The sequence below is a fragment of the Platichthys flesus genome, chromosome 8, assembly GCF_949316205.1.
Source record: "Platichthys flesus chromosome 8, fPlaFle2.1, whole genome shotgun sequence".
Taxonomy (NCBI): Eukaryota; Metazoa; Chordata; class Actinopteri; order Pleuronectiformes; family Pleuronectidae; genus Platichthys; species Platichthys flesus.
In genome coordinates this window covers 20,875,111-20,893,954 of record NC_084952.1, presented here as the reverse complement: position 1 = coordinate 20,893,954, position 18,844 = coordinate 20,875,111, and the positions used below count along the sequence as shown (strand labels likewise).

The following is an 18,844-nucleotide window of genomic DNA, read 5'->3' as shown; positions in this document are numbered from 1 at the left end:
ATCGGCAGTCAGCTGGAGCTCGGGGGAAAATAACAGTTGCCTGTTTTGAGCTGTCGAGGATATTGGACCCGACCCATTCTGCTTCTGTGGCACTTTCTGAATCGCCGTGACAAAGCTACCTGTGTATTCTTTACACAGAGGAAGAGCCACAGTGCGACACCTTTATTCAAACGCTAGGTGCGTAAGCCAACATTAGCAGACGTCCATTGGGTTACTTAGCGAGCAACAAAGCTAGCTAGGTAGCTGTCACTGCTGTAAGTAGCTTTACTCTCAGCCGGAGCACACAGCAGGTCAACTTTATTTTCTGCCTCTTTCTATGACTTGTTATGCTTTAGACCAGGAAACTTAACAGTAACTCGGCTCCATACTTTAGCCTCCTGCTAGCTAGGTGTGTTAGCACCAGTCACTAAGCTACCCTTCCACCTATTTGTCTCCAAGGTGACGGTTGTCGTTGCTCCATCCATCCCGCCACCTTGGCTCTCCCTCCGCCTGTGTGTCTGTAACCTCCCGGCGCCTCTCCCGGGACAAGCCCCGTCGTCCTGGTTCTGCCGTGGGGAGAAACCGTGCTGCGGAGGACTAAACTGGCGGGGCTGCGTGGCTGTGGCCGCCGGCGGGGCCGATGCTAGGAGCGTGGAAAACATAGCGGCGTTGGTCGGTGAGGAGATGTCAACGCGGGGATGCCTCTTCTTGGAGACAGTGTTGTAGTCGAGGGTACACACGAGTGCGCACGGTATACCTACCGCTGTGACTTGGCACGTAGACAAGCGGAGCAGCTTCCCAGCCAAACAAGCAGTGGGACATATATGGATGGTGGGGTCGCAGCATGCCCAGCCCCTCAAGTACCACTACACCACAGGCTGGAGGGAGTAGCAGCGCCGGAGAAGGAGAGGGGCCCATGTCCGCCACCTCCACCTCTTCTGTCGGCTCCTCTTTCCGGTTCGTCCCGGCTTTCTGCCTGGGCGTGGTGGCAGCCGTAGTATTCCAGCTGGCCTGGGGAGGCCTGACCCTCACCTCCTTCTTCCTGAAGCTCTTCATCTATGTGTCATTCGCCCTGCTGTGTTTCCTGGCGGGGAGCTTCGTCCTGCTCGTCAGGAAGAGTCCCCTCAAAGTGAGCTGCTTCGCTAGAAACACAAGGCAATCAGCTGCATGGCTGGAGTTCTTCAACAAGCTCATGGTAAGATACTGCTACCTCCTAGTTCAAACTCATTACTGACTTAAACTCGTACACACAACTCCGGAGAATGTCTGAACAATTGGGTCTGGACTTTCTTAGGAGTTTGCCTTTTACACATACTGCTTCAGGCGATTCACGATCAGGCTTGGTTATTTACTCCTGAGATATCTTGAATTGTTTTAGTTTTGTCACTTGCCTGAATAATCCTCTGCAGGGTCTCCTGCTGATTTATCACGTCTGCAGATTAGGACTTTATCAGGAGTCTATACTCTTTACTGGGGGGCTGGCAGGAGAAAGATTCTGGAGAATGTCCGGAGCATTTCACTATGACATTTGCGTTCTCACATACACACAGTCCATGTCTGAAAGCAGTTACACAGTGCACATGTGGTCTGTCTACCAGCTCCCCAGGATATCACATGGGGGAAATAATGATGTCATCAGGAAGCAGGCAGACCTGAAACAGTGTTGAACACACAGTACACATTCAAGTTTTATATATTTGTTATCTCCAATGGTCTCTTTTGCTCCTCTCTGCAGCTCCGTCCTTTTCACCTTTAATTATTTTCCCCTCGCCATTTTTCTCACCTCTCATCTTCTCTGCCTGCCCCCCTCGCTGTGTTGAGCTTTAATAGACAATACAAGCCATGCTGCTGGATTTGGACACACACGCGCACACACACACACACTTATGGAGATTTATTCTCCAATGAAAGTGATTGTGTCCTTGTGACTGGCTGTTGTCTTACCTTAACAAGCAGCCTCAGCCCAGCGGCAGCCTTAAGCGACTGCTGCTGTGTGCCTGATGACTTATTGATGTTGACAGCGGAGGAGTATTGTCTCAAGTACTTGTCTGGTCGACATGTATGAGCTATGAACATTTTGGCCCAGCTTGTTTTTCAGAATATCAGGCTCATTAGACACACAGTTCTCAATCCTCTCTCCCTTTCCTGTTTTTTTTCCTGTTGTTCTTGTCCTCATTCGTGCTTTTTGTTTTTCAGGCTCGTTTTTTGGTTCCAATTCAGGAATCAAGTCAGAGCAGGAGGGTTGTGGTGTCACACAATGTGGACAAAGCTCTAAAGGAAGGTAAAAGATCACCTTCTGACAACCTTATGTTCATATCATTGTAAATGCTATCAAGAACAGAGTTGTTCCTTTCTGCCAAATTGATTGTCTGAAAAAATTCTATATCTAATCTCATCACCCTCAACTTACCTATGTTGCAAGGTATTTTTGGTGCATAGCTAGACTTGAGCTCTCAGCTATGCTTGTTGTGTGTAGTCATGACATCCGCCAACAGATCACATTGTTATGTTAACATCACATTAATATGATTATAATAACAATATATTTTACTTCCAGGTGCCTTTCTAAACACAGAAGGTAGTTGCAATACATCATAAACGAGCACATAAAATCAAACCTAATGTGAGGATCCGAGTAAGAGACACAACACTACAACTAGGGCTGGGTAATATGTAACAAAATATATATCACTATATATTATATATAATCAATATCTATATCTATATATATATATATACAGTGCCTTGCATAAGTATTCACCCCCTTTGGACTTTTCTACATTTTGTCATGGTGTAACCACAGATTAAAATTTATTTCATCGTGAGTTTATGTAATGGACCAACACAAAATACTGCATCATTTGGAAGTGGGGGAAAATATTACATGGATTTCACAATTATTTACAAATAAAAATCTGAAAGTGTTGAGTGCATATGTATTCACCCCCTTTACTGTGAAACCCCTAACAAAGATCTGGTGCGACCAATTGCATTCACAAGTCACATTTGCAAGTCACATAATTAGTAAATAGAGTTCCACCTGTCTGCAATTTAATCTCAGTATAAATACACCTGTTCTGTGACGGACTCAGAGTTTGTTGGAGATCATTACTGAACAAACAGCATCATGAAGACCTAGGAGCTCACCAAACAGGTCAGGGATAAAGTTGTGGAGAAATATGAAGCAGGGTTAGGTTATAAAAAAATATCCAGAGCTTTGAACATCTCTCTGAGCACCATAAAATCCATCATAAGAAAATGGAAAGAATATGGCACAAGCGCAAACCTACCAAGAGGAGGCCGTCCACCCAAACTGAAGAGTCGGACAAGGAGAAAATTAATCAGAGAAGCAACCAGGAGGCCCATGGTTACTCTGGAGGAGTTGCAGAGATCCACAGCTGAGGTGGGAGAATCTGTCCACAGGACAACTATTAGTCGTCTACTCCACAAATCTGGCCTTTATGGAAGAGTGGCAAGAAGAAAGCCATTGTTGAAAGGGATCCATAAAAAATCCTGTTTGGAGTTTGCCAGAAGCCATGTGGGAGACACAGCAAACATGTGGAAGAAGGTGCTCTGGTCAGATGTGACCAAAATTGAACTTTTTGGCCTCAATGCAAACGCTATGTGTGGCGAACACCCAACACTGCCCATCACCCTGAGCACACCATCCCAACAGTGAAACATGGTGGTGGTAGCATCATGCTTTGGGGATGCTTCTCTTCAGCAGGTACAGGGAAACTGGTCAGAATAGAGGGAAAGATGGATGGAGCCAAATACAAAAGACTTGAGACTGGGGCGGAGGTTCATCTTCCAGCAGGACAATGACCCTAAACATACAGCCAGAGCTACAAAGGAATGGTTTGGATTAAAGAATGTTAATGTCTTAAAATGGCCCAGTCAAAGCCCAGACCTCAATCTAATAGAGAATCTATGGCAAGACTCGAAGATTGCGGTTCACAGACGGTCTCCATCCAATCTGACTGAGCTTCATCTTTTTTGCCAAGAAGAATGGACAAACCTTTCCATCTCTAGATGTGCAAAGCTGGTAGAGACATACCCCAAAAGACTTGCAGCTGTAATTGCAGCGAAAGGGGGTTCTACCAAGTATTGACACAGGGGGGTGAATACTTATGCACCCAACAGATGTCAACTTTTTTGTTCTCATTATTGTTTGTGTCACAATAAAATTTATTTTGCACCTCCAAAGTACTATGCATGTTTTGTTGATCAAACGGGAAAAAGTTTATTTAAGTCTATTTGAATTCCAGTTAGTAACAGTACATAATGGGAAAAAGTCCAAGGGGGGTGAATACTTATGCAAGGCACTGTATATATCATTAAAAAATCTACTCACTATTTCTGTAATTGTTGCTTAGGTTGGAAGATGAGTGATATATCCTGTCTCTGTGGGAACATGCTTTCGATAAAATTTGCATTGCACGCTACTCTGCTTCTCGTTGGACTTTAAATAGCTCCCCAAAAATGTCAGACTACTGAATTCCTGTGACCCTTCTTTTCAACAATGTCCATGTCTGACTGTCGAGTGCCCTGGTCACACAAACGCACACTATATATGTTTATATTTCTATTTAAGTGAGGACACTAATTGACATAATGCATTCCCTAGCTCCTTACACTAACCTAAAGGGATAGTTCACAGAAATACCGATAGCCTCCTCAGAGCTAATTCCATGTACGCACAGGCACACTGGAAAACCGCACACATGCCTAACCCTAATGCTTACCTAAACCTAATTCTAACCCTAACACCAAGTCTTAACCCTTAAAACAGTTCTCACTCTGTAGGGTCTCTGCTTAAAATGGTTCTCACGAAGATATAAGTATAGGAACACACTTACACGTATTCTCACTCTCACTCTCTCACACACAGTCTGTCTGTAGAACAGTATGTCTGGCTGCCAAGGAACAGATGGCTCCAGATTTACCCAGGGGGTGTGTATTTGCACATGCTTCTGTGTGTTTAAAAATTGTGTTATGATTGTAGTGTGATACCAGTTCATGATGACATTGTCAGCTTCACAGTCAACCCCACTGGGTCAATTATTGTGATGATTATTGTTTCTGTATCAGCTTTGTGTTGGTTCTAAATTGTAGGATCGGGATAGGTTCTTATTAATTGGTTCCAAATTAAAAGAGAATCATATTGATCTCATTTAGTGAGTGATATTTTATTAATATTTGGAAAAAACATTTGTACTGATTGACTGAAAATCCATCGTATAGTGGTCTACATATGTACAATTTGCCTTTAAACTACTGTCGGAGCACCAACCTCCTCTACGCATCATATTTTTAAGCCATTGATCCTTTGCAGGGTCATGGTGATGAGAGGCCTAACACAGGTCGCCAGTTCACACAGATCTAAAACACTCCTCACACCCATAGGCAGTTGAGTCACCATTTCATGAAGCTTGCATGTCTCTGGACTTTGGGAGGAGGGATATAACCAAACCCGACAAATGGAAAAGTGAAAGAAAATATCCTTTAGTATGAAAAGAAGTGCCCAGATATTTTTGCCATGACTGATGTTAAAATTGTTTGTGAGAAAAGAAGTTACATATGCCATTTGGGTTAGGGTTAACACACATGAATGTTCATTCATTGTGAGCAATACTTGCATTCATCATTTTTAGAGCATGAGAGATAAAACTACGATATTTCGCAAGAAAAGAACAACAAATGATTTGAAAACCAAACAGATATTTGCAGCAGCATTAAGTAATTATTATCTACTTACAATAGTCATCATCATGTGTGCTCTCAAAAGGATCCTAATCCTCAGGTTTGAAGCCATTAGTCTCGAGTATGTATTAAAAACAGTGTAAACAGAAATTCAGCAGTGTTGCCTCACAGCAGTAGAGCTTCAATTGTGAATCCACCATCCAGCTGTGGCCTTTCCGTGTGGAGTTGGTTTGTGTCCTGTGCGATGTGTGTGTATTTCTGTGGGGCTTATGCAGATACCTCATTTCCTCCCACACACAGTTGAATTGATGACTCTAAATTGCCTGTAGATCTGAATGGTAGAATCATTTGTCCATGTATCAGTCCTCATGGTCCGTGCAGCTCAGCTGTGATGAAAGATTGGAAAACAATTAAAAAAAAGTATCAATCATTTGGTGATGAGTGTAAAAATGAAAACAAAAAGATCAATGTTAGGACTCTGTCCAATGTATGGCTTTTCTTTGTAAATATTGTTCTAGCGTGCATCTTTTAACAAAATATATATTCCAATCCTCTCTCTCTCTCCAGTGTTCGACTATGCCTACAGAGACTATATCCTGTCGTGGTACATCCCTTTGAGCAGCGATGAGGGCCAGTTGTACTCCATGCTGTCAGAGGACTGGTGGCAGATGATCGGGCAGCTGAGAGCCAGGGTTGCTGATATAGACCTCGTCAATGTGGTGTGTTACGACAGCATCCGTATCCTGCATACACACTTCACTGACCTCAAGGCTGCATCTGCAAGGTATACACACACACACACTCTCTCACACACACAAACACACACATATTATTATAGATATTCAAAGTTTAACTATTAATTTTGAGGACAGCTTCCTTTGTACCGAACTATGACTCACTCTTTAACAGACAATCTTTTTCAACTCTAATTTGTTACTGACAAGATTTCCCTCCCCACCAGTTTCCAGTGTAATTGTGTGTGTGCAGATGGGCTGAAATTACAGCAGTTCAGGACAGCGTATGACATTATACTCTCCCAGCCTCACTTCCTTTGTCTCTGGGCTGCATTTGTTAGGCACATAGCATCAGATGGATGATTCACATATCATCTGCTTTCATTATCTTTGCAAGTCAGGCGACATTTGATCGCACTACAGAGATGTCTGGCGTCCCTCGTCCTCAATCGTTCAGCCACAATGTAGTGGCAGCTTGTTTAATCAAGTTTTAGAAGTATAGATGGTGTGATGCGATGCAGCTGAAGAATGAATAACAATGGCATTTTTAGGTCCAGTAAGCCCCCATTTAACAAGAACATCTAGCTCTGCCAGAATAGCAGCCAAAAATCTCACCACCTCTTTTTATATCTCAGATTAAAATATGTGTCTCTCTCGTGTGTGTGTGTGTGTGCGTGTGTGTTTATGCAGACCAGAGGAGTTTGCTCGGCCGTTTCCTCTCCATCCCTGTTTGGTCAGTTCCGACTCGGAGTTGGCCTTCCTCCGCTGTGTAGCCAGAATACTGCTACTCTGTCTGCTGCCACAAAAGGATGCCAAGTCACACACACTACGCTGCTGCCTCACAGAAGTCATTACTACTAAAGGTACTTTGGTGTGTGTGTGTGTGTCAGTACTTTACAGTTTATTATATGACACTGGAGTGTGACTGTATTGAAGTCAATGGTGGATCCTCCTTCAGACATAATAAAACAGCAAAAAACACATGCCTCAATACTGTTTGTGTGGTGTCATCCAAGTGTCCGCAAGCCCCGACATTCATATTCAACTTGAAACAAGGTAATTTACAACATGTTTTAAGCCTTAATCTCCTCTGTTGTCGTCCTCGGTGGAGCGTTTACTTAAATGTGTTTTTGAGCTGTAAACTAAATTATATGATGTTTCTTTGAGGAAATACATTAATAGCTGTTTTAATATCACAGTCAAACATTTAACTAACATAACGGTTGTTTATTTATTGTCTTACTCTATCTATTACTAAATATATTAAAAAGGTTTAACATACACCAACATAAACAAACCTACACACACTGTTTGAACTGCTGGAAGAAACGACTGACTGCGGCAGTGGTTCGTACAACGCAGGACCATCAGGTTCCTCACACATGGTGCAGCCCCCCCCCCCCCCCGGCCTGTGTCAGAGGTTCAAGTGGCTTGGAACGACCTTGGTCTTTGCTCTCAGGGAGTCTAGAGTCCTAGACAACCTAGCTTTAGGAAGATAATTGATATGTTATAGACCTGTTTCATGGCAGACATGTTCGTATGACAGAGAGCTGGAGAAGCACTGATGTTATCAATAAATGGCTGTATTCTATTTAGAGTTTCTCATATATTAGGCCTCGCAATTGTGCTTGTTTGCCTACAGACAGGGCTGTTGTTTGCTTTTACCTGTTGTTTTTATTTGATCTCTGGCAATGATGGATGATTGTTATGGTAGTGAGTAATAACGCAAAGGACAGAATTTGCAAGATTTCTTATAACTTTGTGCTGCTTTGTGTGTGTGTGTGTGTCCCTGTGCTCCAGTGTTGAAGCCTTTGGTTGAGGTCCTTAGTGATCCAGACTCCATAAACAGGATGTTGTTGTCTCAGCTGGAGCAGAGGGAGCAGCAGGCTGAGCAGCAGAAGAAAGCCTACACCTATGCTGCCTCCTACGAAGACTTCATCAAACTAATATCAACTTCTGCTGATGTCAATTTCCTCAAACAACTCAGGCATGAAACAGACACACTGTACACACCTGCACGGCCCGTTAAACTGAGACTGACCTGCACCTACATATATTCCCTCAAATGAACCTTACTATATGTAAAGACAAACATTATTATTGGCACTGCTAACTGCTAGAGTGTTTGCTGCTGTGGGGTTACCATGGGAACAGACAATGTCTCTGCAGCTAAATACTTGATAAATAAAGACAAGACATGATATTGCGATATTGTCTTGTTAGTTTGAGGAATATTGTTTACGTTTTTGAAAACATAGGATCAGTTTTCCACTCTTGTGCATTTATTTTACAATTTACCACTGTATTTGCATCTTCTTCACATTTGTTTATTAAGCCAAGACAACTTTTTCGATTTCATCAATTTGTTTACAAGTATTTATTTTCTCCTGTCTCTTTTTTAGGTATCAAATAGTGGTAGAGATTATTCATGCCACCACCATCAGCAGCTTGCCTCAGCTCAAGAAGCAGAAAGGTACAGAAACACTTAATTTCACTGACTGATCTAGATACTGCTTTCAGCAAATGGTTATTTAAACATGGGAAAATGTGGAAACTTGATCATAGTGGTGCATCAAACAGGACTATAATTATATGTAAATATAAATTTTAGTTCTGCAGGGATCTGGTCCTCAGCCAATTTGTACCTGTTGAGTCAGGGATCACTGTATTTATTTAAATTCATCTTTTGGTGACATGAATATCTGCTGATATTTTTGACTCAATACATCTAGTACTTTAGAACTTTAATGCAGTGGTTGCAATACATGATTTACAAGGTCATTAGAATTCTAAATTTTTCTGTCTATGTAAAAGTTCTCAACACATATCAGTAACAGTAACACATGCCAACCTACTGGTGGGGCTGTAAGAAAACTGAGGAGATCACCAAAGTCATAACATTAACAGAAACATAAATATGTCTATAACATTTTGTGGAAGTCAACTCAAAAGTGGTTGATCCACCACAGAAACAACCTTAAAGTGATTTTGCTAAAATGCTTACGTGCCTCACACCGCTTCCCTCTCTCTTAGAGCGAAAAGGTAAAGAATCAGCAGCTATGAAGGCTGATCTGCTGAGGGCCAGAGATATGAAACGTTATATCAATCAGCTGACTGTTGCTAAGAAACAAAGTGAGAAACGGATTCGCCTCCTTGGTGGACCCAACTATGAAAACAATGAGGATGGAGGGGCTGAGGACAGCGACGAGCCACAAAGTCAGAAGGTAAGACTTGTGGGGAATGAACATTTTGAATTTGCAAGTTTTAAAGAACTAGTGTTGACTTAGAAAGCCATCAAGCTTTTTTCTCATGGCTTTTTTCTAAAAAGAGTGACATATTCTTAATTGAGTTCAAATCAATGACATGGCTTTTGTACAACATAGTTTATTTTTTTGCTTTCTCTCCTTCCACATCCAGATTCTGCAGTTTGATGACATCTTGTGTAATCCAGGTTACAGGGAGCATTTCAGGGTTTACATGGAGAGAGTTGATAAAAGAGCTTTGATCAGCTTCTGGGAACTGGCGGAAACATTGAAAACTGCCAACAAGGTGAGCTGTACATATTCTAGAGGGTTCAGCCCAACACTACTACTGGTATATGGTGTATTACTTATTTTTTTTCCTACAGAGTTGCGCTGTACCTGTACTGGGCCTGGTTGTTGTATAACACGATAGTGTCAAAGGTCGTGTTAAGCTATTTACAGTTTTCGCTGATGTGTAATTGTTAAACATCTGTTTTTTAGTTTTGTTTAATATAAGTAGTTAAATGATGCCTTTTTGAATTATTGTTTTAATTGCATCTAGTTAGTTCAGGTAGTAAATGCTTTTTACTTTGGAAGTTACTGAGCACCAGGTGATTTTGTAAATATATATAGAAATGGGCAGGCGGGCATAGACAGGGTAAGAGAGACGGGAGACACATAGCCTTTTTCTTGTTTGTTTGCTTGCCAAACAAATTAATAATAAACCACACAAAACTTAACACCTACCTGAACAATTAACTCATTCCCTGCATAATATTCACTCCTCAGGTGCTTCAGTGGCTTTTTAATTTTGAGTTTATATTCTTTGGCTTTTTCTAATCAAATTTTAGGACAAATCGCTACAACATGTTAGTACTGTTGTTTTAACACACATTGTAACAGCTGTCATTCATACTTACCAGTACTGCCATTGAAATACTAAGTAAATTTTCCGTATCCTGAAGTCAGGGAAGTAGCAGAACACACACAAATGTAGTGAAATAAGAACACAAGTTAATTGTAATTTGTTTATGTGATGGACAGAATGAGGTTCCCCAAATCGTTGGGGAGATCTATCAGAAGTTCTTTGTGGAGAGCAAAGACATTCCAGTGGAAAAGTTTCTTCTGAAAGAGATTCAACAGAGTCTGGTGGGGAACAGAGGAACACAAGTCTTTGTTAGACTACAGGAACAGGTAACTGCTGCTGTTCTTAATAAGCAACTCTAACCATGACTAGTTATGTGGATGACTGCAAATATCAAAATAATAACCAAGAAAATGTATCTCTCTTTATTGAATGTGCAACTAACAATTCTATACTCATGTTTACAGAGTTAAGATGTTCTTCACTGGTAATGAAGAATTTCTGTTACTCTCATTCATCCTCTAGGTTACTGAGACGATGAGAGAACGTTACTACCCCTCCTTCCTGGTTTCTGACCTCTACGAACGGCTGATCAAACGAGATGAGCAGCACAGCCAATCACAGTGTAGCACAGAGGAAAAGGATGAAGTGGTGAGAAACCCATACATAGATAGCACCACATGTGCCCACTTCTGAATGTTCATCTGTTTCATTACCCAGACCTGTCATATCCCTCCCTTTCTCTTTGTAGACAATCAAGTCTTTATTGTTGTATCCCTCTGTGTGCAGTGCCAGGGTCTCGATGAAGTGGAGGAAGTGGGTGATGAAGGCAGTAAAGGAATAAATGAGCAGGCCAGCTATGCTGCTACCAAACTCCGCCAACTGTACGACAAACTCGAGTACAAACGACAGGCGCTGGGATCTATCCAGAACGCACCAAAGCCAGACAAGAAGGTAGAATTAACATCAAAAGTTCAGGGTCGCAGCATCAAACACATAAAGACAAAATCTGAATCTGTGAAACTGCTTATACAGGCAGTTGTAGCAGTATGCCCTCAACTTATCTGCAGTGCCAATATGTTAACTCAGTTGTTGAGGTGAAAGCGGACCAAATTCCTCTCTATAAAAATCCTTTTACAGAATCTTATTTACTCGTTACCTTTCCCTGGTGTGTAATGTTTGTGTTTTGGAATCTGAGTAAAATTAACAAAAATGTGGTCTCAAAGCATAATTTGAACTGAAAGCCGCTTCACCTTCTCTTTCATCCTGTCATTTCTTCATTACACTGTGTGTGTAGATTGCGAGCAAACTAAAGGAAGAGATTGGAGCCATGGAGAGAGAACACAGTGAACTCCAGCAACATATCAGCAGGACAGACTGGTGGTGTGAAAACCTTGGGCGCTGGAGGGCGACCATTACTACTGCTGAGGTAACTACAACTTCATATAACTTATTATACTAATTAGTAACAAACTGAGCTGCTCCCTAGTGGAGAACCACAAAGGCCCCAGCAAAGTGTTTCATCTAGGTAAAAAGAAACATGTACAAACACATAGAGGAAGAGTGTTATAACTGGAAAGTCTTAAGACCTTGGGCCTCATGCAAGAACCATTTATACAAACAGATTAGTTCTTAACTCGTGCATGTGCCTGATTTCAGAGAACTTGTAGCAATCAACAATTTCGAAAGTTTTGAGTTTTCTTACGGGTAAAGACAGAATTTACGAGGGGTTCAGTCCTGCAGAAGGAGTCATGAGAAATTAGTCTGCTGCTTTCAGATCAAGCTTCTCTGCTCATGGATTACACCTCATAACTATGTTGCTACTATTCTGTTGACTATGCTTTTGTCCTAGAATTGTAAATGTTGTATTCAGGTACCCAAATGTCACAATGGGGAGAACACAGCTCCTTTGCCGCATAATACTGCTGTTGGCCTTTGCAGTCATTGATTAGAAACATTTTTATTAAGCCATTTTCATATCAAAACATTAATTTATTTAATCGCGTCCTGATAACATAGATAATTTCTGCAAGATTGAAATCAGGACTTCAATCTTTGAACTTTTAAAGTTCTTTTATTTACTCTTTGATGCCATTCCAATGAATGAACACTTCTGAGATTTGGCAGGAAGTGTAGCCTTATATAGTATTATTAAGAGATTAATTATTTAAATATGCTATCCTCGTGCACTTTCACTCATCTAAACACATTGGCGTTGTCTTGTTTCAGCAGGTCATTTACACACTTCTGAAGTTAGAAACATTGCTCCATCATAATATATGATGGGACTAGGTGACTAGGTGTTCTAGTGGCAGAAACTTGGACTATGGGCAGAGAAGGTCTCTGGTTCGTCTCCACGGAGAGACAACAAAAGACGAACCTGGATTGATCTGTCCAAAAATCCAAGAGTCTCCCTACCCTGTCTAGTGCCCCTGAGCAAGGCACCTTACTCCCCCAACATCTGCTCCCCGAGCGCCGTACATGGTCGCTCACTGCTCTGTGTGTCCTGCACCAGATGGGTAAAAAGCAGAGATTAAATTTCCCTTCCTGCATGAGTGTGCCTTTGCATGTCTGTGCATGTGTTTGGGATGAATAAATGGATCTTAATCTTAATCTTAATCTTAATCTGAAATAACAAAATAGCACTGCAGCCTCCCTGTGGTAGGAAATGGTATAGCAGCAAGTGGTAGCTCCCTCATACCCCTGCAGCTTGTAATACCATATGCATATTAAAGTTTGATGGTTTAATGTAATCAAAATTTGGATATCCCTAAACTGGAAAAATAACTTGAACATTGTTACACCTTGTGTTTTAGGTATTAAATAGCACATGAATTCCTGCTTTTTGTCAGTTGATTTAATGTCTGTAACTATTCTTAGTTGTGCAGGACCATAGACCCTTTGTGTGTTTAACTGTGTGTGTGTGTGCTTTTTTTGTTTCAGGCCACAGAGGAGGGTGGTGAGACTGTAGCCTGTTACAGTGTCTGTGTCAGCCTGGAGGAAGGAGAGGAGACGGCCAACAGTCACTGGAGCGTCCACAGGAAACTCACTGAGTTCCAGATGCTGCATCGCAAACTCACTGAGGTAACAGAACTACAAAACCTGTACATGCTAGGGATATTTTGTCTTTTCAACATCAGTAAATACTCATCCCTGTACTTAATGCTTACTCTACATTACCACAAATACAAGCATTGTATTGCTGTTCCAATGCCCCATGCCTCTTCAACAGTAGAAAGTCTATAGTTTTTAGATGGATTAATTGCAGAGTACCCACTACACAACTTACATCGGTTCTCTTTTGAAGCCTTTCCAAGCCCCTTATTTGATTAAATAATTTCATTGTATCAAAATGAACTGCTTCATGGTGGCAGTGAGATCCGGTGTTGGACTTGGAAACTGGATTGTATAATCGCACTGCAAAGTAAACCAGATTAAAAAATCGTAACACATATTGGCAGTAATGTGGTTTGACATTAACTGTCTGTCTTCATTTCTCAGTGTTTTCCATCATTGAAGAAACTCCAGTTACCATCACTCAGCAAACTTCCTTTCAAATCCATCGACCAGAAATTCCTGGACAAGAGCAGAACTCAACTCAATGCCTTTCTCCAGGTAAACATTGTGAAAGAAGGTTCATACTGTAGCCACAGGGTGTTACAGATGACTCATATATGAGCAAACTGACTAGAGGATCACTTTGGTGCTTTTCAGTTCCGTATTTACTGTTCAATTGATGAGGTAATTTTGTAAGATAATTTGAACTTTCTCCTCATGGTAGAGTGCACCATTAGGAAAGAAGTCTGAAGCACACGCTCAATGCTCATGCTGCCTCCTTTTGGTTCATCATCACAGCCAAATAACGTTAATGCTGACTAAAGCTGTGTGTTTGTGTGTGTGTGTCGCTTTGCAGCGTCTGCTGATGGATGAGCGATTGTGCCAGTCAGAGGCTCTCTACGCGTTCCTCAGCCCGTCTCCAGAGCATCTCAAGGTACCCGACTTATCATACTCGCTTTACAAATACAACCGGCCTTTTAAAATGTCATTGTCAGAATATCAAATACTTTATTGAACCTCTTCCTTCCTCCACAAAGCCCCTGACAGAGAGTCACTGTCAAATTACCATCTACTTTCATTTTTTTATTTTCCCTTTATTTAATGCAGTGCAGATAAGCCTTAGGTCAATTTTAGAAGTAAGGGTCTTCAAATCACTCAATGTAGACAGTGATTAAAAATACTTGAATATAAAGTAGCAGCAGAGTGAAACTTTAATGTATCGATTATCTATTGAGATGTTTTAAATCAATATCTGATGATTGATTCAAATTCGTTTTTTGTTCCCTTGTGAGCTCCTCTCTATGGCAATCGACCAACAGATGCACATTTTTTTGCTACTTAAAGCTGAAGACATATTAACCTGTGACTGTACTGATACAGTGGTAATGATTCACGCCATAAATACATCATTTATTTTTTGAGTCAATATATTGCTGTATTGTAGATTTACTGTGTTGATTAAATATTAAAGACCTTCCTGCAGGTGGTATATATTGATCGGATGAGTGTGACTGTGATTCCATGCTGTTTGCAGTCAAGTGATAATGTCCTGTACAATCTTTAAAGGTGATGTCAATTCAGAAGAAATCGTCTTTCTCTCTGGCCTCCTTCCTGGAGAAGTTACCGGGAGACTTCTTCTCCCACCCTGAGGTACACCCTCATGCATGACTGCAGTGTGGACAGTTTTAGGACATAAAGTGATATGTGTCCCCATGTCTGATTGGGTGCTGTTTGTCATCTCCCATCTCTCTTTAGGAGGAGAATGACGATGACAGCGATCTGTCAGACTATGGTGACGAGGTAGATGGGAGGAGAGATGCTCTGGCTGAACCCTGCTTTATGCTCATTGCAGAAATCTTTGAACTCAGAGGAAGTGAGTAGTACATTGTTTACCGATTACAAAAGTGGAACATGAAAGGGACAGAGGTCTACGCCATTACACCTTAACTTTTTTTTGTTTTCGGTGCAGTTAATCAGTTTGTATTTACGAAGCCATATCATTAAATCTAACTGATGGATTTGTCTGTGTGTGTATGCTCAGTGTTTAAGTGGGTGAGGAAGACTCTAATTGCACTAGTCCAGGTGACATTTGGACGAACTATCAACAAGTAAGTTACATTTTATTTATCTGTTTACAAATTAGCTTCATGACAGCTACCCAAAGTGAAGCCAAAACATCAGGATCACCCTCTGGTGGCTGGCTGCAGTATAGGTCATAAACCCCACACCTTCTATGTTTGCAGATGAAAGTTAGACCAAACTAAAGAATTTAATAAATGTTTCCTAAAAAGGGCTTCGGTCATTTTAACTAGTTACAGTTTCACACTGATATACGTTCAATTGTTTAATATAGATATTGATTTGTTATCAAATGAACATCAGACACAGACATTCTTGAGTAAAAAAACACTCACTATATTTGTCTCAGATTATCTATGAGGCTAACAACCTATGCGCTTTATTTTAGACAGATCCGGGACACAGTAAACTGGATCTTCTGTGAACAGATGTTGGTGTGTTACACCGGTGTGTTCAGGGACACCTTCTGGCCCAACGGGAAGTTGGCCCCACACGTCAGTGTCCGAACAGACTCTGAACGCAGTGAAACAAAAGAACGGGCTCAGCAGAAACTCCTTGACAATATCCCAGGTATGACTAGTGGAAGTGTGACTTCAGAATGCCTGGCTCTAATTCGGGAATGTGCTGTATGATGCTAATAAACATCATCAATCCATTTACCACATATACTGTGTTTTCACCTCTTTATTTGTTTTCTATCAGAGGCTTTAGCAAATTTAGTTGGCCAGCAGAATGCCCGCTACGGAATCATAAAGATCTTCAACGCCCTGCAGGAGGCCAGTGCCAACAAGCACCTTCTCTATGTAAGAACAATACATAACAACTCAAACCTCATCGTTGTCCTGAATACACTTCTCATAGTGTTCACTACAAAACGTCTAACTGTAAATAATACTTTTTCTGTCTCTATTAGGTGTTAATGGAAATGCTACTCAAAGAACTGTGTCCTGAACTCAGCGCAGAGGTGGACAGCATCTGAACACACTCGTACACGTAACCAAAAGAATTGGGATGAAACTGCCGTTCTGCTGGCTCATCTCGCCTTTCTGTAGCTGAGCGATCACAAACTTTTGGTTTAAACCTCAGACAGAAAGCAGCCGAGTTAGTCAGAGTTGAGGCTCTGAGGCTGATTCTGTTGGAGGAACGTTGCTGTGATGAAAAGCTGTGCTGAAGGCAGACTGAAAGGAGCTGATGTCGGACTTTGTTGGAGTACAGATATACATTTGTGAGTCTGAGCGGAGAGAAGCCACATGGAGTCTGACTGTTTCCTGTTCAAACAACAGTCTAACTAGACAGATCACATCTGCACCAGAGACCACACACATTTACACAAGAACAGAAATTGTTTTGACATCATGTGACCCACGTTTAAAAAGCACTAAAAGATCGGATCTGTACCAAAACAACATGAAATCTTACGTTCTGTGTAAATTGTGACGATCTAAAGATTACAAGGTGGAATGACAATTTGTGAAAGTAAAAAACGTGATTGTTTCTAGAGGTGATGACCTACAGACGCTGATCAAACGCAACAAACAGCTGAAGTTCAGATTGTTGCCCTCTGAAGGCGATCAGTTGTGTCATCGCCCCATGACCTCTGAACATTCCTGCTACACACAACCTGAGCAACAACACTTGTGTTTTGTGAATCTTGTTAAAGCTTATAATTGTGCAATATAATGTCATGTAAAAGTAATTGTGATGATTTTATTTATGATTATTATTGATAGATTTTATTTTTACCAACAATTGTTTAGAGAGCGTTTATATAAGCAATAAATTGCAAACAAAAAGATGAAGTGGCTGTTTTTTCTTATTATGGTCTTAAGTCTAAAATAAATCTGTAAGCATTATATTTATGACACAGATTGAATCAGTGTCCTGAAGCATAAAACAACATCACTGAACAGAATAAAATATCACCAAGATGAGTTTAAATTTCAAATTCATAATTTTATCTAATTGGAACGTAAGGATAGTGTGCTGAGAAAAAACATAGGGTGGAATACTTGCATTAAAGTAGATTGAGTTTCAATATTAAGTTAAAGAAATTAATATACATGAAAGGGACTATGACAATTATTCGTAGATTTTTTCAGTTCTCAAAATTGATTTAATAGATTACAAGTCTGGGATGAGAGAAAGTAAAACACCACACCCTGCTCTTTCAAATATGTTACAATACTTACTTGTTTAGTAAAAAAAATAAAAATATGAAACTGAAAATAAATTACTTTTTATGGTAATAGTCTTTAAACATTTGGAGTGTAGGATTCAGTTACCTTTAGTGGTAAAGCTACATATAGCAACCAACGGCATTCCCTTCGTCATAACCCTCACCTCTCCCGCCAGGTGTGTGGCTGAGCCTACAGTGGCCGTCTGGTAAAATAAAAATGTGCAATGCCTCAGTGTTTGGTTTTTCAGTTCTGAACTACAGTAGAAATATCGCAGTGCAGCTTTGAATTCACTCAGATGAGAATCTATATGTTTCATAGAGAAAATGATCCGAAGAGACCAGTGGACTCTGAAAATCACTAAACAAACAACAAAACTCCTTTTTAAAAATGCATATGACCTGATTTGATACAATCAGTATTTGTCTTTGTTTCTGGCACCTTGAATATTTCCTTCTCCTTTAAATATGTTAAGCATCCGTTGGTCCATTTGAAGGAGGTAAAACAATTCAACTTCCTAGAATCAGTGATGTTTAAATGGTATACCCGAAATGCAGAGCACAGCTACAATTGATGTAGTGAAGATTTATGGGGGATTTGATGGATCTGGCAGGTGACAGCTGAGGTCAAAGAGGAAATAGTGATTTAAAGGATGGTAGGAAGTGAATATACAATATTCACTTAATATATTACCACTAGTAGCACATATCTGTTAGTTTCTCTTTTTTAGTGTATTTTTTTGTATTTCTAATGTGCTGATTAATAAAAAAGAAAATTCTCACTATTTCAATTTGAATTTTATCTCCTTCTGACATGGTCACCATAACCTACAGTTTTGGGATGAGAGAACTGGTGCATGTCCATTCTGGGCTACTGTAGAAACGCTAGCAGCCTTCATGGAATAGGATACGACAATGAAAACAAGGTAATGAAAACATATTTTTTGTTTTAGATGATTATATACAAATAAAAACATCTTTGTGAATATTATGTCTACCCTGCAAATGTATT

General features: G+C 40.6%; 1 protein-coding gene across 2 annotated transcripts; it reads left to right on the top strand.

Moving 5' to 3' along the window:
- Window positions 1-17,454, top strand: snx25 (sorting nexin 25). 2 transcript variants are annotated; one of them, XM_062393669.1, is made up of 22 exons: window positions 1-177; window positions 439-1,174; window positions 2,176-2,260; window positions 6,250-6,466; window positions 7,107-7,279; window positions 8,217-8,403; window positions 8,819-8,889; window positions 9,450-9,640; window positions 9,834-9,965; window positions 10,703-10,852; window positions 11,049-11,174; window positions 11,313-11,477; window positions 11,821-11,952; window positions 13,467-13,607; window positions 14,025-14,138; window positions 14,437-14,514; window positions 15,147-15,230; window positions 15,336-15,453; window positions 15,622-15,688; window positions 16,048-16,229; window positions 16,362-16,462; window positions 16,573-17,454. In XM_062393669.1, exons 2-22 carry the CDS (start codon window positions 824-826, stop codon window positions 16,636-16,638), a joined length of 2,931 nt encoding a protein of 976 aa, XP_062249653.1. In that variant the 5' UTR covers window positions 1-177; window positions 439-823; the 3' UTR covers window positions 16,639-17,454. The 2 variants fall into 2 exon arrangements, with proteins under 2 accessions (XP_062249653.1, XP_062249654.1); XM_062393670.1 differs by having other exon boundaries at window positions 1-254.
- The last annotated feature ends 1,390 nt before the right edge of the window (window positions 17,455-18,844 follow it).